General features: G+C 40.0%; 1 protein-coding gene and 1 long non-coding RNA gene across 3 annotated transcripts; one reads left to right on the top strand and one right to left on the bottom strand.

Moving 5' to 3' along the window:
* Positions 1–11,516: 11,516 nt before the first annotated feature.
* Positions 11,517–16,198, top strand: LOC141687323 (serine/threonine-protein kinase Nek6-like). Of its 2 annotated transcripts, none has more exons than XM_074492558.1 (14): positions 11,517–11,835; positions 11,953–12,078; positions 12,337–12,403; positions 13,021–13,086; positions 13,265–13,311; positions 13,460–13,505; positions 13,600–13,680; positions 13,767–13,809; positions 13,884–13,933; positions 14,354–14,435; positions 14,538–14,587; positions 14,727–14,800; positions 14,900–14,951; positions 15,049–16,198. In XM_074492558.1, exons 2-14 carry the CDS (start codon positions 11,963–11,965, stop codon positions 16,030–16,032), a joined length of 1,758 nt encoding a protein of 585 aa, XP_074348659.1. In that variant the 5' UTR covers positions 11,517–11,835; positions 11,953–11,962; the 3' UTR covers positions 16,033–16,198. The 2 variants fall into 2 exon arrangements, with proteins under 2 accessions (XP_074348659.1, XP_074348660.1); XM_074492559.1 differs by having other exon boundaries at positions 11,959–12,078.
* A 3,935-nt stretch (positions 16,199–20,133) lies between these two features.
* On the bottom strand, positions 20,134–23,766 carry LOC141682665 (uncharacterized). The gene is made up of 4 exons (XR_012559887.1): positions 23,636–23,766; positions 21,266–21,797; positions 21,119–21,189; positions 20,134–20,901 (listed from the first exon to the last, which is right to left on the bottom strand). It is a non-coding gene; the product is annotated as an uncharacterized LOC141682665 (long non-coding RNA).
* Between the last annotated feature and the right edge of the window lie 1,255 nt (positions 23,767–25,021).

Consider the following 25,021-nt stretch of genomic DNA (forward strand, 5'->3'; position numbering starts at 1 on the left):
CCTTAACTGAGGCAGAGAAAAATGCCAGAAGGAAGAAAGAAAGTAAGCTAGCATGTGTTGCCCTTGACTCAACTGTAACCGACTGGGAAATTCATTGGCACATGAAGTACTATGACATGGAGGGCATCTGGGCGCGCCCTCTTCGAACCATGAGGCCACATATTTTTAACATTCGGAATCAAAGGATCCCCCGAATGGTGCTAACTCCAAAGCTGATTTCCCTAGGCGTGGGCGCGCCCTTGCATCCATACATTAAGAGAATTTTGAAATGGTACGACGTGGCTCCAGTCCAACTATCTCCAAATTCATACAAACTAGCCTGGGCTTTGTACATTATGTACCATAATTTGAGGCTGGGCGCGCCTTCGATGAAAGAATTCAGCTTTTTTTACAGCATCAGGAAATCAATTCCCGGATACCATTTTCTGGTTGTCAATAAATGGTTGAACAACAAGGGATTTAACGAAGGTAAAATCAGCCACGAGAGAGACTGGAAGGAACCATTTTTCTACATTTATGACGTCAAAAGGACGCGCGTTCGCTTCAATTTGGAACCAAGTGAGTTCAATGCTCTGGACGCGTCCTCTCTTTTAGGACGCGCCTTCTCTTTCATAATCCCTCTTTTTTTTATTTTCCCTGTTGTAACCTATCCTCCCTTCTCTTAGACAAAAGGACCCAGAAAGAGCTTACAGGAAAGAAGAAGAAGAGAGCAGAGAAGGTTTTGCAGTATGCTGAAAAACATTTCAACCTCAAAGACATGATTATCGAGGAGAATTTGAAGAAAATAGGAGCTTTGTCCCCACGAGTGAGTTCTCTCTGCAAATTTCGAGATTTCCACAATGGGAAACCCATCCTCACCGCTTCCGAAAAATCCAAAGGGCTCCAAGCCACAGAAATTATTCAGCCAGACGTCAACAAGAAGGTGGATTTAGAGCAAGGTAAGAAATCAAGACGCGTCACGGATTTAGGACGCGTCATATTTATGCTCACTTTTTTTTCTTTAGTTTAGCCTGACCTATAAGCGTTACTTTATATATGCATTATCACCTTGGACGCGTCCTACCCCCCTGGCGTGTCTCTTAGGTAAGACGTATCACATCTTTAAGACGCGTCATTCTCACACCCATTTATACATCTTTGCATTCATATATATCTGTCATGCACGTAGACCTTTATATCATGTGATGGGCGCGTCCTACTTTCAGGACGCGTCTTTTTGTACATAACTAATTCCTTTTTATGTTTATATCGCAGATATGGCCTCACTCCCCAAAGGCTTCGCAATTGGGGCTTCCAAAAAACTAAGGGCAAGGAAACAGGCTCCTACAAAAGTTGATCCAAAGGCAAAAACCCCACCTCCTGTTGCAACTCCTTCTCCTTCACGCAAGATAATAGACACTACCGTGTTTGACATTCCTGAGGAGGTAGAGGACGCGCCCTTAAAGCGTCAAAAAACTGTCCCTGACGACCAGTCCTTTGTCCTCAGATATCTGGGCGCGTCCTCAGTGGGTGACTTTTCTGAGGACGAAGTGAGAGGTTGGACCTTCAGGACTGAGCAACAAACAGAGGAGGCTATGGTCAGGGCTGCAGCCGAGCTTCACCTTCATGCCAGGCAGAGTGCCAATATGGCTGCAAGGCTTAGGGCGCGTCTTGCCGTTACTGACACTGCAAAGAGCCAGGCCGAAGATAAGGTCAAATCTATGGAAAAACATATTGCCCTGCTTACCCAAGAAAAAGATGCTGAAATCAGACGCCTGGAGGGGGAGAGGACGCGTCTGGAGATGGAAAAAGCTGTGTTGGAAGGCAATGTCTCCGCAATAGAGAAGCAAATGGACAGCGTCATCGCCCTGAATTCCACCATGCAGCTAGAGCTTGACACCCTGAATGATGATAGGCTGCATGGATGGACAGAGGAGAAAAAACTGGTTTATCAGCACGGCTTCCAGGCTGGATTTGAAGAATGGTGCTCTGGGTTCATTGCCAACGATCCAGAGTATACATTCTCAAAGTTTGATGCAGATACCCAGATATGGGTAAATGATTTTAGGGTCAGGGCCGCAGAATCTATCAAGAACAAGAGGATTTTTCTGGGCTTAGAAGTAGAGGACGCGTCCCCTGATCCTGCTCCACTTCAGACTCAGCCTCCCCCTGCAGAAGGCCAAGACAAGACACAGGACGCGCCTCCTACTTAGGACGCGTCCTTTATCTTTTATGTATTTGAACTATTTAAGGGTGCGGGCCCCTTGAAGCCTTGCAAGTTGTAAAGACTATTTTGAACATTCACTTGCACTTTTTTTCTCAATCATTTACATGGGCGCGCCTGGTGTTTAGGGCGCGTCTCCTTTGACTAATTTGTTATCATTTTTACTGCTGTCAAGCAAATATCCATTATGGGCGCATCCTCTCTAGTTGGACGCGTCTTTGTTTGTTTTGGAAAGTGCATGAGCACGGTAATACATTGTACTTGTGTGTTTAACCAATGCACAAGGCACGATGGGGCGCGTCCTAACTGTTTGTCATGCCTTAATGTTCTCTTAGAAATATTTTATGGTAGGGACTTGCTTTTATTTTTAAATTAAGAGCATCAACCAATATTACTTGGGCACGTCCTTGGAAATAGTACACTTCCTAGTTACATTTTTACTCAAGTTCTATTGCTCCTTTTAGCAGCCACTACTTCAGTTAACATCCGCGCCTCACCTTTGATCCAAAATAAATCATCCTTCACGCAGGACGCGTCTTTGACAAGCACTTTTTCTTTTTTACTTATGTTGTCAATTTCATAGTAACATCCAGTCTAAAGGAGCATCAACCAAGATAACTTGGGCGCGTCCTCTAAAATAGTACATTTTTTCTTGAGTTTCATTTATATAAAACCCTAGCTTAGGGCGCGTCCTACATTTAGGACGCGTCATGAGACCAAGCAAACGGAGCAAATATCCCTTAGGAAAGTTTCAAAATTTTATTTATAATGCGCTCTGATGTCAAAAGTGCACCAGTCCCACGGCTACTATGCTCTGTGGGGAAATTATTTCTAAAAAATGACCCTTCAACTAGTCCCAAGGTAAGTAGTACATGCACTACCCCCCTAGGCTAGGAGGAATTATTTAATTCTAGCCTATAAATTGGTCATAAACCAAAATGATAAAAGAAATATGCAAGGGGCCAAAGCCACGCCTTACTGGTAATATTTTCGGAGATGTTCCGCATTCCAAGCTCGCGGAACTAGCTTCCCGTCCATATCTTCAAGGTGATAAGTCCCCTTCCACAGGATAGACTTTATTCTGTACGGTCCTTCCCAATTAGCTCCAAACACTCCATGCTGGGGGTTCTTTGTATTAGGCATCACTTTCCTAAGTACCAAATCTCCCACCTTCAGCAATTGTCCCTTTACCTTCTTGTTATAATACCTTGCGGCGCGTTGCTGATACGCTGCTAGCCTTAGCTGAGAATTTTCCCTCGTCTCCTCTAAGAGATCTAAATGAAGCCTTTGATTAATCTCAGCATCTTCTTTCCTATAACAATCTCTGCGGAGTGATCCCGATCCGACTTCCACGGGGACCATAGCTTCATAGCCGTAAGTCAGCATAAATGGCGTTTCTCCCGTAGTAGATCGTGGCGTAGTGTTGTATGACCGCATCACCTTCGGGAGTTCTTCAGGCCAATTCCCTTTACGTTCCTCCAGCTTGGTTTTAAGGGTATGCTTTATTATCTTGTTAACAGCTTCTGTTTGTCCATTACTTTGAGGATGATAAACCGCTGCAAACTCCTTCTTGATTTTCAATTCCTCACATAATTGTCGCAACTCCTTGCTATCAAACTGCTTTCCATTATCGGAAACAAGCTTGTAAGGGATTCCAAACCTGCATACAATTGAGTTGAAAATGAAATCCCTGATTTTCTTTGCGGTGATAGAAGCCAGTGGCATAGCTTCCGCCCATTTAGTAAAGTAATCGACCGCAACCACTGCATACTTGACATCTCCTTTAGCTTTCGGCAATTCTCCGATAAGATCAATTCCCCACATGGCGAACGGCCATGGGCTTGCCATAGGCGTCAAGAGTGTAGCTGGCATAGACGAGTAGTTTGCAAAGCGCTGGCAGCGATCACATGCCTTGACGAAATTTGTAGCATCTTCTCTCATTGTGGGCCAATAATACCCTTGTCGCAACACTTTCATTACCAACGAGTTACCCCCCGAGTGATTGCCACAGATTCCTTCATGCACCTCTCTTAGGATGTAATTTCCTTCATCTTCTTCAACACACCTGAGCAGAGGTTGGTTGAACCCTCTCTTGTATAGGACTTCATCGTATATCACATATCTTGCGGCTTGATAACGGAGTCGACGAGCCATAAACTTATCTTCGGGGAGTGTTCCCTTGCGAATGTAAGCTAGGATGGGCGTCATCCATGTTTCCTTAGGAGCCTCATCCACTTGCATAGTTTCTATCTCTGGGATACTAGGAACCTCCTAGATTTCAAGAGGGATGGATCCTAATAATACAACCTCTTGTTGCGACCCCATTTTTGCCAGAGCATCCGCATTACTGTTTTTCTCCCGCGGAGCGCATTCCAATCTAACTTCTTTGAACATTCCAATCAGGCGCTGTGTACATCTCAAGTATAATTCTGTTCGCGGGCCTCTCGCTTGAAATCCCCCATTCACCTGATTCACTACCAACTCCGAGTCACTTCTTGCAATTAAGTTTCGCACCCCCATTTCCAAAGCGATTTTCAGGCCATTAATTAGCGCCTCGTACTCCGCATCATTATTAGTTGCATAAAACTTGAAATGAATTACGATCATCAGGTGGTGGCCTTCCGGAGACACAAGTACTATACCCGCACCTGCTCCTCCATTGTTAACCGCCCCATCCACATGCAAGATCCACCAAGGATGCGGAAACTCTTCCAAAGACTCCTCGATATGAGGTGGATGTAGCATTACCAAAGCTTTATCATCAATTTCAGAATCAAATTCCAACAAGAAATCGGCTAAGGCTTGCCCTTTTATCGCTGTTCGAGGCACATATTCCAAATCAAACTGTCCTAACTCCACAGCCCATTTCAGCATTCTGCCCGATGACTCTGGTTTGTGCAGGACCTGTCACAGCGGGTACGCTGTATGAACTTCAACTCTATGGGCTTGAAAATACGGCCGCAATTTTCTTGACGCAAGAATTAGGGCGTAAACCAGTTTCTCCATACTTGTGTAGCGAGTTTCAGCGTCGTGTAATCGCTTGCTCACGTAGTACACTGGTGATTGCTGCCCATCTTCCTCTCTTACCAGAACTGCACTGATCGAATATTCAGACACTGCGAGGTACAGTATTAGATTTTCCCCATCCAACGGCTTTGACAACATGGGAGGATGTCCCAGTTGCTCCTTGATTCTTTTGAAAGCCTCTTCACATTCTGACGTCCATACAAAGTCTTTCCCAGCTAATTTAATCGCCTTAAAAACTCCTTGCATCTATCAGACGACTTGGAAACAAATCGATTTAACGCGGCGATTCTCCCAGTCAAACTCTGCACCTGTTTCACATTGGTGGGCGACTTCATATCCAATAATGCCTTGATCTTTGCGGGGTTGGCCTCAATTCCCCTGTTGTTGATAATGAACCCGAGAAACTTGCCCGACTCCATGCCGAACACACATTTTTGCGGATTTAATTTCATACGAAACCTCCTCAGAATATTAAACATCTCCATCAGGTGCTTGATGTGGTCACTCGTCACCTCAGATTTCACCAACATATCATCCACATACACTTCCATAGTTTTCCCGATTTGATCTTTGAACATCATGTTTACCAACCGCTGGTAGGTTGCGCCAACATTAATCAAACCAAACGGCATTCCTATGTAACAGTATAACCCCCTGTCCGTAATAAAGGACGTATGTTCTTGGTCGGGGCCATACATCGGAATTTGATTGTAACCGGAGTATGCATCCATAAAACTCAACAACGCATGCCCCGCCGTCGCGTCAACCAACTGATCGATTCTTGGGAGCGGGAAGCTATCCTTTGGACATGCCTTATTGAGATCCGTGAAATCCACACATGTCCTCCACTTCCCATTCGGTTTCTTCACCAGTACCGGATTTGCAAGCCATTCGGGGTAGAAGGATTCTTTGATTAGCCCCACCTCCAACAACCGGTCCACTTCTTCTTTTAATGCTATTGCCCTTTCCCCACTTACCGGGCGACATTTCTGACGCATGCCCTTATAATTCGGAAGGATATTCAAACGGTGACACATTACTTCTGGGTCGATTCCTATCATATCTGAATGACTCCATGCAAAAACATCAAGATTTGCAATTAGGAAGCGGGCAAGACTTCTTCTCATTTCATCAGCCAACTGGGACCCCACTTTCAAAACCTTGCTTGGGTCACTTTTATCAACCGGTATGGATATTGTGTCTTCGGCTGGTCCCGTTTTTTCGGCGGGCATAGGGATCCTGGGATCCAAATCGAAATCAAAGTCTCGGGGGTCTTCAACTTCCATTTTTGTATCTGAGAGCGCGTCCTCTTGAGTGGGAGCATCCACCCCCAGACGGGATGTATCTTTGTGCAACGTAGCTGAAGAGGGCGCGTCCTCGTTTGGAGGAGCATCAACCTCAACTTCATTCAAGGACGCATCCTTCTTTTGAGGAGCATCACCCTTGAAGTTATTGCCGAGACCTTGCAAAATCTCACTTCTTCCCTCCAACTTTTCCCCGTTAACCTCTTTCTGTATGATTTTCTCTGTATGACTCACCACCACTTCTTCTACGCTATGGATTTCCGAAACACGTCCCTGCGTCAAAAAAGAGTTTCCAGAGGTATTGGTTTCTTCCTTTCCGGGGCTTTCAACAAAATAGTGGGCATGGACCTCTCCACTTGGTTTTGTATGAATATCTTCTATATCTTCAAATGGGAGACCTTTTCCTTCATACCTTCTTCTGTGAAATTCCTTGACAGCCTTGTGATAGCAGTCGCGTGACTCATACTGTGACCCTCTCAGACTGCCAACTCCGTTTGGCATTGGGAATTTTATCATCAAGTGGTGTATCGATGTTATCACCCTGAACGCTCGCAACCAAGGTCTGCCGACCAGCACATTATGCGCGGAATCCTGATCTAGCACCTTGAAGTCTATCATTTGAGTAACCGACAAAGCTCCTTCCCCGAGCGTGACGGGAAGCCTGACCGAACCCATAACTCTCACGGATTCCCCAGGAAAGCCATAGACGTGTGCATCTTCGAAATACATGTCGCTATCTGGGAAACCCAGCTTTTTGTAGGTGCTGTAGTACAAGATGTTTGTAGAACTCCCATTATCCAAGAAGACTCAATATACATTCATTGCCCCAATAAGCATGGTAATCACCAGCGCACGTTGTGAGGATGATGTACCCACCTAGATTCTTTTTCCTTGAATGTAATATCAGCGGACTCCCCCTTAAAGATCTTCGGGGGTCTGTCTTCCAAGCTGTGGATGTTGGTGAGCGGTGGATGTCTCGCTTCTCTCGCGTTTCTTTCCAGTGCTCGATTACTATCACCAACGAAAGGGTGTCCTCCAAAAATTGCCCTAATACTGCCGGTCCTCTGAAACTTGACCTCTGCTGTTTTCTCAACATCCTCCACCCGCGGGGACTGTCTTTCATCTTTACCCTTGTCATCAAGCCCCCTACATCGCTTCACCTTGTCAATCCATTCTCCCAGGTGTCCAGTCTTGATCAATTCCTCAATCTCATCCCGCAGGTGACGACACTCGTGGGTGTCATGGTCAGTAGACTCATGGTAGTCACAATACTTCTTTTTATCTCTGCTTTGCCATGATGTTAGACGGTCGGGCTTCTTGAAGATTCCCCTATCCTTATTTACCTCGAAGATATGATCAATGGACGCTGCCAGCGATGTATAATTGCTGACTCTTATCTCGTAGTTCGATGGTGGGCTCCATTCTCTTCGCGATCTCACAGCATTTACCCTGTTAGGGCTTCTGGCCGTTCGCCGATAATCCGGGCTCACGGATCTGTCCCTTCTCTTGGATCGCCCCTTGGAGTTATATGTATTGTCATTCTTTTTTGTTTCTGCAAGCGACTGCTCGATTGCTTTGAACGACTCCGCCTGCGCAAGCACATCAGCCAACGATACTGGGTCCTTCCCTTGTAGGTGCTTCCAGAAATCCGTCCCCACACGCAACCCAGCTATAAGCAATATTTTCAACTTTTCATCAGTTGCACCCCTCACCAAAGTAGATTCTGCGTTAAACCTCTTGAAATACGAAGTCAAACTTTCTCCTTCCTTTTGTTTCACATTAGCCAGCGTGGTAACAGGTGGTGTGTACTTCACCGCGGCTTGGAATTGTGTCAAAAACAAAGTTTTCATCTGTTCCCAGGATGTAATTACACCTGGACCAAGTTTTTGGAACCACTGCTGAGTGCCTTCTCTGAAAGTGGCTGCCAAGAGACGGCATCGAGCCAAATCAGGTACTTGATATACATCCATTTCAATGTTAAAACGCCCCAAGAATTCCATAGGATCAGAGTTCCTGTGAAAACGCAAGTCATTGGTTGTGTTCCGGTATCCCGCGGGCAATTGGGCCTCCCTCAAACAGCAGCAAAAGGAGAAGGAGCTTGCGCAGTCGCCGTCACTCTTCCTCCCTCAAGATGGTTGAGCAACCTCTTAAGGTCGTTCACATTAAACGTCCCTACCCCAGGAATGGTTTGAACATTAGGCTGCTGGGGTTGTTCTGCGACTTGCTGAAATTCCCCTTGATTACCCCCCGGGTGTGGCGGAGGATCTCGCCACCCTTCGACCTGAGGCTGCGGCGGTGGCACGTTACCATTTTGGTCCTGGATATTTTCCCGTGCGCGAGGTTCATCTTGACCGCGTCTCGGAATTTCATCATTGTTCTGCATTCTTATTTGAATTCGCCCGTCGTCATGGTCATTAGGACGCGCCCCAGACCCATTACCAGTAACGCTGTGGGAAGCTACGGGAATAACGGCGGGGGCTTCTCCAGCGGAGTGCGCTCCACCTCTCCTACCATTGTAAGGGGCTTTTCCGTATTGGTATCCGATTCTTCCTCGTCCATTCCTCTGATATCCCCGGTAGAAATTCCCGGGCCTTCCTCGCGGAGGGGCACGCTCGTGCTCGCGGTGCCGCACCCCGTCATCCCTTTGGAATGCGGGGGGCACACGCGTCGTATCACGGGGCCTCGCTTCTCCGGCGTTTTCTTTCTTTTGCCATTCTACCAGCAACATCCTCAAATCGTCATCCTCCAACCTTATGCCAAGCCTCCTTCTCAAGGCTGAAAGATCCCTTCCTCCTTCGTCCTGGTTTTGAGTGTCCTCCGCACGACGACGCTCGTCCATCGTACGCCCAGACCTATGCGGGTGTGGCACTACCTGGTTGCCCAGGCGGGGCCTTTCTCTGCCTTCAGTGTCCTCATCCGCAAGCTCCACAATAGGCTCTACGTCATCTGAATACTCCAAACATCGTGGAGTGATTCGCGGGTTTTCCCGGCTCCCTTGGGTATCTCCTTCAACTACAGGGGCCTTCCCCAAGGCATGACCATGACGGGGAAGACGGCGACCTCTCCTCGTCTTTCGACGCTCCATCGTGTTTAGTCTTGAGTTAAAGCTGTTAAGAGTATCCCCCATGCGATATAATTGCTCCAATATATCAGCGTTGCTGATGAGAACCGGAGGTGTCCCCCCTACATCCGGAGCCCTTGGTGGATCCGCCATGTTTCTGGGAACGTAAGGTTCATGGCGAGTATAATGCCCCCCGCCTTCTCCTTCAGACCTGCTGTCACTTCCATCATAAGAACTTCCATCACGATTGTAAGACATCTTTTCCTCCCAAGATTGCGACCTTAATTAGCACCCCTCCTTCTAGCGCCAATTTGTTGATGGAGGAATCTGGTAACAACAAAGATTGAGGTTTCTCGCCGGAACTAAGATCTGTGACGATGGTTCTTTGCCGGAAACTTAATCGGTGTGTGGTTGATTGTGGTTGTTTTAGGCTGAGATTGATCAGAGTAAGTGGTGGCTCTCTTTTCAGCTCTCAACTTCTTACCCTCTCAATGTGCCTACGTACCCTTTATATAGGGATCAAGCCTGACGTAGTTCTCGTAGAACAGGAAGTCTAATGAGTTTAGACTTCTTACTCCTAAGCCCAGTAGAAGCCTATCTGATATCCATCTTCCGCTAGCTTTAGGAATGTCCAACTATGAGGCCCAACCGCAAAGGCCCAAGGCTCGTCCGTAATCGTAGGACTTCACGGATAGTGCATCTCCCTGCGCAAGGATAACACTCCGCTACAGCTATCTCCCTTGATTTACGAACGCAGGTATAGCCACGGTTCACCCCAAATGCCAGACGCGTCCCTGTCCCCCGAATGAGGATAACCCACCAGATAGCAGGACAGGTGATCCCGAGCTCTTGGGTGCAAAGTGCAGGATGACTCCAAAGTTCTCCAACGAGGACACCCGTTGAATACAAGAACAGAGCTCCCAAAGCACACACCAAAGTAAACCCCACATCCCCAACGAGGACACCCGTTGAATACATGAGGAGGTCTTCAATCATCAGGCATACCCCTGGAGGCCTTCAAGCTTTTCACGGACATCCCCCTCCTTGACCGTCTCAAGGAGGGAATTTTTCAAAGAGTACCTGCAACAAATACATTAGTAAAAATAACCTCCATTGCTCCTCTCCATGCAAGCTTTGTCCTGAATTCAACATCAAAAAGTATATAGATCAAACACAGGACGCGTCCTAACCAACTGGGCGCGTCCTAACCTCCACAAATCCAACCCTGCTTTAATCGTTTCTTATAACATGTAAAGTCACAGGACACGTCCTAGAATATAGGGCACGTCCTTAACCTTATTAGACTTGCACCGTCTCCTCTAAACCATCACGCACAACATTTCACTTTCAACGACACATCCTTGCTAAGGTAGGCGCGTCCTAAAGCATCCATCACCATAAGATTTCACCTGCCAAGCACTTTCATAATTATTGACGCGTTCATAACGCCTGGGCGCGTCCTTCCTTGAACATGCACTCTTCTCGCCTCGTAACATATCCCTTCCCAAGTAGGCGCGTCCTCAATACTTGGACGCGTCCTCACTTTCACAACGCAATACTGAGTTTGAGTGTAATTAGCCCGCATTTGACCCGAGTCAATCCAATGCCAAATTTTGGGTATAACAACAACTAATTTTATTCACTTCTAACAATCGAGATTTTGACATAAATTTTAATGTTAATGCCCACACACGTGAGGTTCGAACCACCTTGTACTTGTCGTTAGTAAAACTGTGAAATTATATAGGGGTACTAAGTACCAAACATCATTAGGCTTCAATGACAGCTGTATTTACAAACACTTTGCATCTACAACATCTTTTTCTTGTCTATTACTTTGCTTTGTCTCAAAACTTCCCTCCTTTTTTAATCAAATTTCACAATCATATCCGCTTGCTTTCCATGTATTTATGTCCTCTGAACTCATCATCATTTTCTCGAGCCTTATTTTGCAAGTATATGTGTACATTCAATAGTCTTAGTCCTTGCTAGATTTCATATTTATTGCCTCATCCACCGCTCCATGTACGAAAATATTAATTGCCCTGCGTGTGTGTCTGTGATGCACATTTTTTACCGGTATAAATTTCTGTTTCCATTAGTAATGAATGTTGTTATTATTACTGTGCTTCATTTTCTATCCAACCACGGTGAAGGAGTACCAAGACGCTCTGGAATTTAATTCAGTTGTGAATTTACCCGAGATTTTTGTGTTCTCCTGCAGAGCGTCTGTGTTTTAGGTACATACACATTTTCTGCGCACACACAAACACAATTATGTATATGTAAGGGCTTATATTGTATCACTAAAGCTAGAGTGCGTGCAACAACTTATTTTATAAGTGTTTTCCTTGGAGACAAAGGCTAATGCGGATAAAGGTCGAAGCTGAGTCGAATATGGAAAATTATCAAGTGATAGAACAGGTCGGTAGAGGAGCTTTCGGAACTGCATTTCTAGTGCAACACAAGCTTGAAATGAAAAAGTAAGATGCTCTTTACGCTATGTTTTGCAAGTATATTACTTAATTTTTGATGTCTTAGATTTTTTAGTATGCGTGTAAGGATCCTAACAAGTCCTCCGCAGTATGCTTATTTTACTTTGTTTTGGGGATTTTTTTCCTGACAAGAGAACGAGACAATCAGTGAAAGGAGTTGGAGCACATGTGTTGTAATGACTGCTGCTACATTAAACAAACAATCATCGGCAACAAATGATTAATTATGTTTACTCGCTTTTGCAGGTATGTGATCAAGAGGATTGGCTTGGCTAAACAAACAGAGAAATTCAAACGCACCGCGCATCAGGAGGTTACGAGCCTTCCAACTACATTACTGGATAAATTATTAATATACATTAAATAGAATAGTTCAAGCAGTCATGCATAGTAATATTATGACTCCCAGATGTATGGATGTGGTCATTTAGAGGGTTAATTAACCATTCCAAGAGGGTTAGAGCCGCAACTTGCTGTTAGCTCGACTCCGTTCTCGATAATATGAACCCATATGTTTAAGTTTCCTAAAATTAAAGGTATATATCTATGATCTTACGTGAGGAATATAATTCTTTAAGTACACTTAATTTTCACGACGTGTATATCAGAAGTTCATTACAAATAGAGAATATCAAATATAATACCATAACATTACTCCTACACTGTTAAGTCTTGCTTTTTAACAAATTGAAAGTTAGAACAAAGATTATTGTCACTGGTAGAATATATATCACAACTACATAGGTTTTGTTTCTACATAAAATCTGAAATACACTAAAGATCAGAATCACCTAATTACCAATTATGTCAAAGTTATGGGAAGCAAATAATTAGCAATCGTAGAATTTTCATGGTTATAATTTGGGAAGCGTAATAGAGTGTTGAGCAGGCAGAAGTTGGGCAACCTTATATTTGATGCTTGAACTGCAGATGAATTTGATTGCCAAGCTGCATAACCCATTTATAGTGGAGTACAAGGATGCATGGGTAGAAAAGGTAAACTATATGCTCTCTATGATCAGTAATACTTGCACTTGAAAAAGACGACAATATTTTGTTTTGCTAATCTAAAATTATAGTCAATTCAAGCCGAAGACAACTGCAATGAGCTGAACTTAACAAGGCGTTATATTACTACATGCTAGTTTCTTACCTGGTTAAATTAAATTTTCAGGCTTGTGGTATATGCATTGTTACAAGTTACTGCGAAGGAGGAGACATGTAAGCCAGAAACTAAACTTTGTTAAATTGATTACATAAACTCGGTCCAGTATAAACAATGTTCATTCTAATAAACCTAGAAGTGACTCTGGTGTAGAAACTAAAAATTTATTTCAATGTTCATAATTTCCTAGTTTGAAATTTTCAGGGCAGAGATGATTAAGAAAGCTAGAGGAACTTATTTTCCTGAGGAGGTGAGTAAGCATATCTATGATGGGCAAGAATCTAAAGATCCTCAGTTGTTATGAACAGATGCCAAAACTACTGTATATATACTTTGTCTTGCAGAAGCTCTGCAAATGGATGACCCAACTGCTACTAGCTGTTAATTATCTTCATTCGAACCGAGTCCTTCATAGGGATATCAAGGTGCATACAGCTGTCAAATCATTATATTTTTAAGAAGAACCGGTAAATGTAATTTTGAACTGATTATTTTTTTTCTATGGCACCAGTGTTCCAACATATTTCTTACAAATGAAGAAGATATCAGACTTGGTAAGAACAACTGCAGAATAATACAAGTTAAATGCTATGGCCCTCTGATCAGTTTTATTCCCAAAATTAAACAGGTGACTTCGGACTTGCGAAAATACTAAACAAAGATGATCTCGCGTCTTCGGTAATATTTGATTCCCCTTTTACACTTTGTGGAATTTCATTTTTTAAGTGGCCTACTTTATGTTCAAACTTATTCCATGTGAAAGACTTGGATATGGTTTGCCTGTCAAAAAAATTCTAAAATATTTATCTCATATGTATCTCACGTCATCTGCATATAATCTACATTAAGAAAGAACATGAGAAACCTACTTAAAAATGAATCGAGTGATCTAAGATAATCTACTGGTGTTTAGACAGAGTAAGGGGGAATGGAATTCTAGTTTCTTATTGTACTTCCCTTACCTATGTTGTTAACTTCTTCGATTTGTATGCTACTCATTAAAATTTTATATTTGTACAAGTTTAATTCTAAGACTTCACAAATGATTTTTCGTAGTTGATTTTATATTCAAACATTTACCTGTTAAACCTTACTTAGGTTGTTGGCACTCCAAACTATATGTGTCCAGAACTTATAGCAGATATACCGTATGGCTACCAGTCAGACATCTGGTCCTTAGGTATATACATTTCTCCATAACACAATTTTCGTGCGTAATTTGGTATTAATGGTGGTGCATGAGACATATTTTTTATAAGTTGACAGTTTGCTTTGTACCCAGGTTGCTCCTTGTTTGAAATAGCTGCACATCAACCAGCATATAGAGCTCGAGTAAGTTTCAGCTTAAGATGCTTTCCCGCACTACATATATGTGGGTATATGGTCTCGGTATTATACAGTTAAATGTAAAAATGAAACATAACTTATAGATTTAGTTAGTATCCACTACTAAGAAATATATATGAAACAGGACATGGCCGGACTCATAAGCAAAATCAACCAATCATCTATTTCCCCGCTGCCTGCAGTTTATTCCTCTACATTGTAAGGAACATCCCTCAGCTTATAGTATACTGTAACTAATTAAAATGACATAATAGAACGCTATGATTGGTTAATATATCACATTGCTTTGTATTACAGGAAAAGATTGATCAAAAGCATGCTACGGAAAAAGCCAGAACTCCGACCAACTGTCAGTCTCCAACTCTCTATCTTAGAAATACTGTATATGGCTGTGAATTAGTAAATTACCTTGCTATGACACTTGCATCTTTTTCTCTGACATTTAGGCTGCAGAGCTGTTGAGGCATCCCTATCTACAAGCATATGTCGCCAAATACAGCAACTCATCTGCAGTTTTTCTTCCTGTAAAACCTGAAAATAAGTTGAGGGATAAATCAACAAGAACGCAGCTTTCTGACAAGCTGAAGCAGAGTAGAAACAGCAGGACTGGAGAAAATGTAGTCTTGACGCGGTTGAAAAATGTTCATACATTTGATGGAAAGGCTTTTCACCAATTCAGGAAAGTCAAGGTCAAGACTGAACCAGTTAGTTCTATAAAGAAGTTTAGGCAAGTGTCCAAAGGAAAAGAAGGCTCTAGGGGCACTTTAAACATGCTTGATGAAAATGCTAGTGCTGACTTAGAGAAATCAGCTATAGACAGTTCATTGATTAAACAACACACTGATGTAATAGAACTAGAAGAGTTCAACTTATCAGGTGCTTCCCAGCAGCACCAGAATAGTGAGACAGTATGCACAGGGAAATGCATGAGCCATGGAAACTGCGACACAAACTCAGAACCACCTAAATACCAAATGTACAGCAACAAGATTTTTAAGGACGAGAAGTTGTCGGACGCCACAACTATAATAAAGCATGTGCATGAAACTCTACGTCTCTCCAAATTAGATGCGGGCACTGCTTCAGAACAAACTTCTACAAGTACAGTCACGCTTGCAGAAGGAACTGATCCAAGCATAGAAGCAGATGATGCTATAAGCCAGCATAATGGCAGAGAAAACTGTTATCAAGTAAATCAAAAACCCTCTGATATTTTACCAATTAGAAGAGAATTGTCTTTGGGACAAAAGAGAGCAGAAGCATTGGAAGCGCTACTTGAACTTTGCGCAAAACTCCTTAGACAAAAAAGGCATGAGGAACTTGCCGGTGTTCTTAGACCATTTGGTGAAGAGGCTGTTTCTTCAAGGGAAACAGCCATTTGGTTATCGAAGAGCCTGAGAAATTTCACAAAACAAGAAGGGAAGATATAATATTCTGAAATTTACCTAAAATATTGTTTGTGTCAACTATCAACTAACATTAAATCTATATTCTATTAGCTGTGCATTTATACCATATTACTTCTCTGGAGTAGGAAACTGCACTACCATGTTCTTTGGGATTTAATTTCTGTCAACTACAAGTTTATTTTTTTCCTGACGTTGTAACCTAGTGGATAGCTCGTGTTGGGAATCTTGTTAATTGCCTTGAAAATAATAACCTTGTTCAGATTCAAATTTATATATCTTGCATGAAAAATCACCAAATAACAAGCTGGAAACATGCAACAATAGGATTCGGGATACCCTAGTGATTACCCACAACCTCTTGGTCTACAGGTATTTCCTTCACATAACTCTTTTCTAATGACAAAGAGCAGGGTTCAAATTCTTGTACGAGGTAAGGGCCCTTGTTAACTCTTCCCAAATGGGTAAAGGGCAACAGGTCATGGTTTGAAATCCTTGTAGATTGTAAGTGCTACTGGCCCTCTTTAACAACACACTTGCCTTTCAAATTAATACATGTTAGAATTTGAGCAACAATTTACAAAGCAATATATACATATATGAGACCAGGAGTCTTATGTTAAGGAGGAAACAACCATTGAAATTTAACTTCAGAATGTAGGTAATGCAGATGTGTCTGTAGCACGACACTATCTTTGTCAGAGCATCCCCGGTTCCAGTGTAGTTTCTTGGTGAAACACTGAAGCTAAACCATCCGCATTATTTGGAGTGAAAAGCATTTTATGTACATGAACTATTGGAAATATGCACTTTGTATACGTGAACTACCATATCTAGCAAAAAGCATGCTATACTATCAATTTTGTAGCAAAAAGCATGCTACCGTTCAAAGGGTTTAACTCCGTAAGGCTATTTCCAGAAATGCATATAAAAGTCGAAGGCTTGGATGTAAAAACACAGATGAAACGGCTCTTAGCTGATGATAAAAAGCAGAGTACTCTAAAAAACAACTCAAACCAATTGAGAAGCTAATTTCATCAGTTTTTTCTTTCAGGGTTCTTGTTTATATATGATGGATGAAAGATGTGTGTGGTATGTTGGTGGTAGAATGTACAGCGTGGACGGAGAACAATGTTGGACGGAGATTTGTTAGTTGTGTCAATGGTCGAAGGGGTTGTAAGTACTTCTGATGGGTTGATTTTCCGGTTTGCGAGCGTGGTCGTGTTGTTATATTGGAGTTGCTTAGAAGAATCGAGAGGAATGAAGAGTAATTGGAGAAATTGATGGTGTTGCAAGACAAAGAGAAGAAGATCAGCCCTTCAAAATTTAGACTTAATCCATGTGTTTGTTTGAATGTAGTCATTGTACTGTTTGTAGTTGTTTGCTTTGGTCTTAGTGGATCAAATATGTAATGTGTTCTTTTTGTTTGTTGTTTTTGACAGGTTTAAGTCATGTAGTATGTTGGTGGATTGGATTAAGTTATTTTTCATATTTTTTTCTAATTAGTTATTTTCCATATTACTTGTAATGCATTTTCGAAATGAGAATTGATCTAAGTTATGAAATTTATGTGATGTTGCTTGTTATTATTGGCATTGTAGTTGTTAGAATGGACATATATACAACCATACATATAGAAATTCATTCAATCAGTCCCTTTCATTATTGAACTAGATAAAAACATAACTAACTTACTTGAGAAGGATAAAAACATAACAGACGGATAGTGAAAAATATAGGAAAGGGACGAAAACAAAGCAATAAACTCTAGTTCGACTAGAGTGCCTACATGAGATCTGCTGCAAGGATGGGACGGAGGAAATAAGGTGCCTCATGGAACTCATTGAGGCCACCATCAGCACCAATCTGAGCTTGTGCAAAAGATGTGGCTGCTTCATTAGCAGAGTTAGCCATATGCATCCCTGCACAGGAGTCCCAACCCTCATTCATGAGGTTGTTGATCAACACCACCAAATCAAAGAACCAAAACTCAGGGTCAAGATGATTCACCTGGTTCATAGCTTCCTCACAATCAGATTCAATGAAAACTGACTTCACATCTCCTTTCTCCCATGCCATTTTCAAACCATAAAAGATAGACCATAACTCTGCTGCTAGTAGTGTTAGGGATTTGAGCAATAAAATGCAACGAAAAAATAAAAATTTTCGAATTCCTGCCGCAGGATCTACGTATAATGAACGGATAATTATGGAGAATTGATGTTTACCTTAATAAAGCTTTCCTTCTGACTGTAGCGGGTGTTCTGATCTTGATGAACCAACACAACAGCCCTTCTTTCGAAGATCTGCTCTCCAAAGGTATCCACACGAACATCCGATCGTCCAACGATCACCGGAGCCGGTACTAGCCGATTTGGTTGCCTTTTTTTCTCTCTCTCTCTCTCTAGCCTCTCTAAGATGTAGAGTTGCTAGGGTTTTTTTCTCAAAAATGTGATTCAACTTCTTCCACCCTAAAAATATACATCTTAATGTATATATAGGGAGATAGGAGATTCGGGCCTAACCCTAATCATAATGGGCTTCTAAAAGGACCCATTCTGATTTTGGGTTTACATTATTATTAAATTCGAATTCTAATATATATACAATTAATCAAGTCTCACTTAATTAAGTTAATTATTAAATTCGAATTAAAAAAATAAAATATTTAAATTCATAATTTAAATAACACTCCATTTTAAAACGTTCTTTGTGTGTGACCCTTAGGTTATTATTATGTTGACAATAATTTTATTTTCTAATAATAAAATTATAAACAATGAGTGGCATCTGGTAATACATCATTGTTCCCTAAGTAATAATAATAATTGGTGATTCAATTAAACCTTTCGTGAATAATGTAAAATGTAATATAATCCCTTTAGCCTTATATTATAGATCAAACTCGAGGCATGCATTGTGTCATCCTCTGTTAACGTTTAATTCTTCTTTCTTTGATCAATGAGTAAACTATTAAACAAATCAGTATTTGAGCACGGCCATGCATTTTATAGACTTACTCAATCAAGAGGCCAATAATATCACTCCTTTAATAAAGGAAGGCTAAATCCCATCTAGATCATTCATATTTCTCATACGATTCATAATATACCCAATGTATACTTTTATTATTACCCGGTCAAGGATAACTTTCAATAGTATCAAAGTATATTAATTCTTATATAGAAATATAATGATTTTAGGTCTAAGGACCAATACATCATTATCACTGTGAGATTAACTTATGACACTTTAAACATGTAGTATCTCACAACGGGTCAATCCAGCACCATGTATTTAATACATGTGCCCGTGTTTTGACTTTTAATATCACCATACCTATGATCCATGAGATGTGATCATCAGTCAACAAACATACTTGTCTCAACGTATTTATTATCGTCCCTTAACAATAATACTTGACTAGGGACCTTTAGGAATATCAATACTATTCTCATAATCTCATTTCTAAGTCACGTACTTAGAGATATAGATTTACATATCATATTCCAAGGATATTTATTAATCTAACATTTTATCGCAGATAATAAAGATATAATAAATTACTAAAGAATAATCCATAGAATCATAATTAATAATCCAAATGTTTCATAATATAAACATAATATTGTTGTCTCTAGGGCACAAACACTAACAAGTAGCACCATCAATCCCATCATACCAGCATTCCCCCTCACCCAATGACCTCGATTATTTCTCATGATACAAGCCACAACCCCCTTGTCTCTAGCCTCTGTCAAGACACCCTTATAGTTCACCTTGAAAACCCTTGCAGATGTTGGCTTGCTCCACCCGACCATGATGATTGATACAATAAATTGAACTAAGAGTGTATAGAGTAATTGGATGAATGTGTGTGAGAAATAGCGTGGACAGGTATCTGCTTAAATAGTGCACTTACCATAAATTTGGTCCAAACCATGTTAACATGCATTGGCTGTAACAGTCAAGGCCATAAGTCCCAAGGCATTCAAACTTCCATTACCAAGGCAGTTTAAAGTTTACCACAAAAGCCAATAAGAGAAGAGATAAATGGAAACTGGTCGATTAATGCCACTTAATATATAATAAGGCATTATAAATTGTTACATTAGCTGACTGTTTTGGGTACTAAAAATAAAGTTGTGTACATTAATTTGTACAAAAAAATACCCTGCCATTACACTAAATATATCTAAAGATGTAATGCACTAGCTTACTAGTCAAAATGACTACAAAAATATATCAGTTTCTACCACATGACTTCAACTGTGTATCATCAGAATCACAACCTCCATAAAGGCCTTGTACTCAATGCCGCTTTCCTTGCATTAGCTTCTGCTTCTATCTGCTGCAAGGTTGTGACATATTGTCCCATAACCATAGCTCTTTGTGGTTGTATACCTAAAATTGTGTTGTCCATCCTAGAAGGCTGAGTATAAGATGTGAAAACACCTCCTTGATTATACCCTTGGACATGTTGAGGAGTGATATCAATTGAACTAGGTGCAGGAGGAGTAGGAGTTTTTATTGCACCCGGATTAGCACTTGCACTAGCATTGTCTTTTTTTGACCCCTTGGATGCAACTAGTTTCATCTTTTTATTAGGCTTAGGTGCATTACTGCCTTGATCAATTTTTTGTAAAAAATACAAAATAAATAATATGACACAAGTTATGCACTAGTCCTAACATTATGAAATAATATAAAAATTTACCTTAGATGCACATGTCCTAGCATTGTGACCTCTTTTCTTACAATAACTACAATACATCTTGGTATTCTACCTTGTTAGTTTAGTTGGATCAAGGGATACATCATTCTTTTTACTTCTTAATTTCTTTGGCCTCCCAGGTTGTACCTTGAGCACATGTGGCAGTGGAGGAGGAAAGCCTATTTTGTCCCAATATTGGTCATTAGTAATGAGCTCAAATGTGTGCTCATAGCAAGACAAGTACATATCTTTGTTATATATCATGTGAATGTAGTCTACCATGTTCAAGTTTTTTCATACATGCACATGCATGATAACATGGGAGGCATGTTAGATCAAAATTTCTACATGCACATGTTCTAGCATCAAGATCAACAACAATTTCATGGCCCCCACCTGTCATTGTAACTAAGTATTTGCTCTTACTAGACCATTGAACAACACATCCATTACTGAAAGTCATTGTCCTAAAAATAAAACATGAAATCATGAAATAAATGTTAAATAAAATATCATTAAATAAACTAGGACTAGGAATCTTACTTGTGTACTTTTCTCATAGCATTTGGACAGATATGATTTAAAGCATAACTCCTTGCCATCTTGTCTCTCCTAGTTTGAATTCTTCTCAAGGCACTCTTGTGTAAATCTTGCAGTAGACCAATAACAGGAAGATTCCCATACTCCCCTATGCTATTATTGAACACCTCACAATGGTTGTTCACAAACATATCAGAGAGTGAAGATGTTCTAAATGCTGATCTGGTCCATTAGGATGTTAGTTTTTCAATTAACCAACTGTGAAATTTCTTGGACAACCAACAAAAAAACCATAAAATAAAATAATATTCCAGGAACATACATTGCATCAAAGTCATTAAATAAGAGTTGGTACCTTTTGGAGCTCAGTCATGTGTTTGTTAAACATGTAGTCTGTGGTAGCTCTAGCTGCCAGCCATAGTAATGATTTGCAACCAACTCTCGTATGGTCTTTGTACATGTTCCTATAGAGATGCATAACACAAAATCTATGCTCTGTATTTGGTACTTGTGTTGTTAGAGCATTTACAAGTCCCTGCAGTAAAATCATAAAATAATATCAAAGATTAATAACTTCATGGCATTGGTTTATATGTCATATTTAAACCAACTGTTATAGTTTACCTTTTGTCTATCTGATATAAATGTCCAACCATCAGAGTTTACTACATTAACATCTTGTACTAGAAATTCTTAAAACCAGTTCCAATTTTCAGTATTTTCAACTTAAACAATAGCCCAACTAATGTGGTACATTCCATCATTGCTATCACATTCAATAACAGTTAGAAGTTGGCCACCATATGGACCTTTTAAGTGGCAACCATCTGACCCTATAAGAGGTCTACATCCAATTGTAAAACCATTTTTCAAGGGCCCCAAACACATATATGTCCTTTTGAATCTCCTTCCTTGCAGTCCAGCTTCTTCAGAATCTAGCATAAGTTCAACTGTGCTACCTGACATTGCCTTTTTAATTGCACCCATATAATCCCATAATTGGCCATATTGTGCTTCATGATTTCCCCTTATCACCTTTAAAGCCTTGTTTTTTGCCCTGCCAATAGCATAAATGCTAACCTCACATCCCTAATCGTTCACAACCTTCTTTCTAAATGCACCAAGGGGCCAGGTGGGGTTCATGCGAATAACATTTTCATAGTACTCTGCAATCTATTTAGAAGTCATAAATTTTTGTTTAAATGTTGGTAAAAATGTGTGAGTGCCTTAAAAGGTCTTAACTTGAAAGGTCTTTGTGTCTTTTAATGGAGTTGCATAGATTTTTCATTGGCATCCTTCTCCCTTATAAACAAACCTAATCCTCTTGCCAAAATTTCTACATTGAGCAACTGATTTCCTATGCATTATGGCATGTTTCTTCACAACTACTATAAGACTATTGCCACTGCAAAACAACTTGCTAATGCAGAATTTTGGATCCTTCATATCTGTTTTCTCATCAAATATAGGAAAAAATGGTCTCCTTATCAGTAATATTGGTAGCCGTCCTCTCCTCCTCACTATTGTAGTCATTATCACTAATTTATGAAAGACATCCCTCAATAAAATCATGTCCTATGTCACAACCAACTTCCTTCTGTTCTTTAACTTGCTTCCTCTTTTCCTTGACATCATAGACCTCATCATTAGTACTATCTATATTAGAAGAATCATCATGAAAACTTTGTACATCGACATCACTAACCACCTCCATAATCTCATCATTTGAAACAGACACATTTTTCATTACAACATTTTCATTCTGTGAATTGTTATCATATTTATGTGCTAGGTACTCAAGTAAAATGTTTCTATCTCCTCATCGTCATATCCTCAAGATTAGGAAGATTTAAAAATTCTAAATTTATTTATTGAGAGGGACAGTAGTCTTGTGTTTGTTCTACATCGACTGTCACGACATACACATATACCAATCGAGATTCATCAAGTTTACCACAAATTGTAAGTACATCATTATCCCTATTTAATGAGTTTAACCCACTAATATTTGGAAATTTATACGAGAATTCAAAATATCCAAGATGGCCAAAAGCCTCTTCTAACATGGTACCAAGCTCTAACACAGACATCTCGTCAACATCGCAATTATCAACATACATGTACGTGCCACCAACATATAATCCCAATTGTGCACCTAACTAACCAGCAACATGAAGATTTATGCTAAATAAGTCCATGTCACCCGCACAATCGATTTAAAATGCTATAAATACGATTTCAAATAAAAATTGGACAACCCATGAAATAGGAATCATAGATACAGATACAAAGCACACAACCCTTATCACTGAGACATATACCATGCAAACCCTATACAAAATTGAACAAAAAAAGAATGAAAACAGAGCTTACTCTTGTAATTAGGAGCTTCAGCCGAAAAATATGCTTCATTAAAGCGTGATTCTCTCAAAATCCAAGGCATTAGGATAAAGGTAAAAGAGAGCATTAAAGAGGGGAAATAAATTGAGAGTGTATTAATGAAGATCAATTAGGGTAGAGTTATTGTGTCTATTTGCCACCATATACACACACGATTAATTGAATGAAATGACCCAAATGCTCTCATTCTTATCCCTTGCACATAACATGATAACGGTGTTAACTACAAACTGACGGTAGCATGCTTTTCGCTATAAAATTGAGAGTATATCATGTTTTTTGATAGATATGGTAGTTCAAGTACACAAAGTGCATATTCCCAATAGTTTAGGTACACAAAATACTTTTAACTCGCATTATTTGTAATCCTAATATGCAAAATGAAACAACTTATAAGACTTACTGACCAAATATTTCAAATATAAAACAGTTTATTTGTTTATATTTTATTTCTTAACTCATATGAGAGGCTTGAGCATCTCCGATTGCTAATATTTAAAATGATATTGATTGGCTAATGCCTATCATCATTATTTAAAAACTTAGGTGAAGGTTTTGATATTTATTTGAGTCGGGTTGTCTATACTTTAATTGATAAAACTAAATACATGACACGTCACATGATAGCGGTGTAAAATGATCCGGATGATACCGGACACCCCTTTACTCAAGTCTTGGATCATTTTATTTTCGTATTATCTAGATTTGGGTCTGGTATCGTTTTATTCGGATACAAGACAATACAGGGTATTAGAAGTCCGGATCCAAACCGGATATGAGTCAGTATCATATTTTCTTTTTTAACCGGGTAGTTTATGATCCATCGAATCCTAAGAAAATATGATCCACTAATAATACAAAATATTTTTAATTTATATGTTATGATAATTATTTATTCTAAAAATAGATAAAATCTTATAAGTATACTAAATAATAACAAATTAAAATACAATTATAATTCTTCCATTTTAAGGGTGGATAAATGTCATAATCGGTATTCTATTTATCTTTTAATTGATATATATATGTATATTAAGTGAATTAAATAAAAAATTTTATGAATATGTGTTTGTGTGATTAGAACTATGCTAAATAATTGTGTGATATTATTTGCAAGTTTAGAAAATAAGAAATGTATTATTTTCTATTTATGTAGGTTATAAAATACATTTTATTATCCAAGAAAAATCTTTTTTTTTTAAAATTATTTTTATTAATAAATTTCGAAATTTATCTTATTAAATTCCTAAAATTCTAAACTATTTTATGGTGTCACTCTTGTAATTTATAGATTTACGGTCTTATTTATAATATGTATTCTTTGTATTTAATTAGATTAATAATTATGTGATTACCTAA

This window comes from Apium graveolens, chromosome 9, assembly GCF_009905375.1.
Source record: "Apium graveolens cultivar Ventura chromosome 9, ASM990537v1, whole genome shotgun sequence".
Classification (NCBI taxonomy): Eukaryota; Viridiplantae; Streptophyta; class Magnoliopsida; order Apiales; family Apiaceae; genus Apium; species Apium graveolens.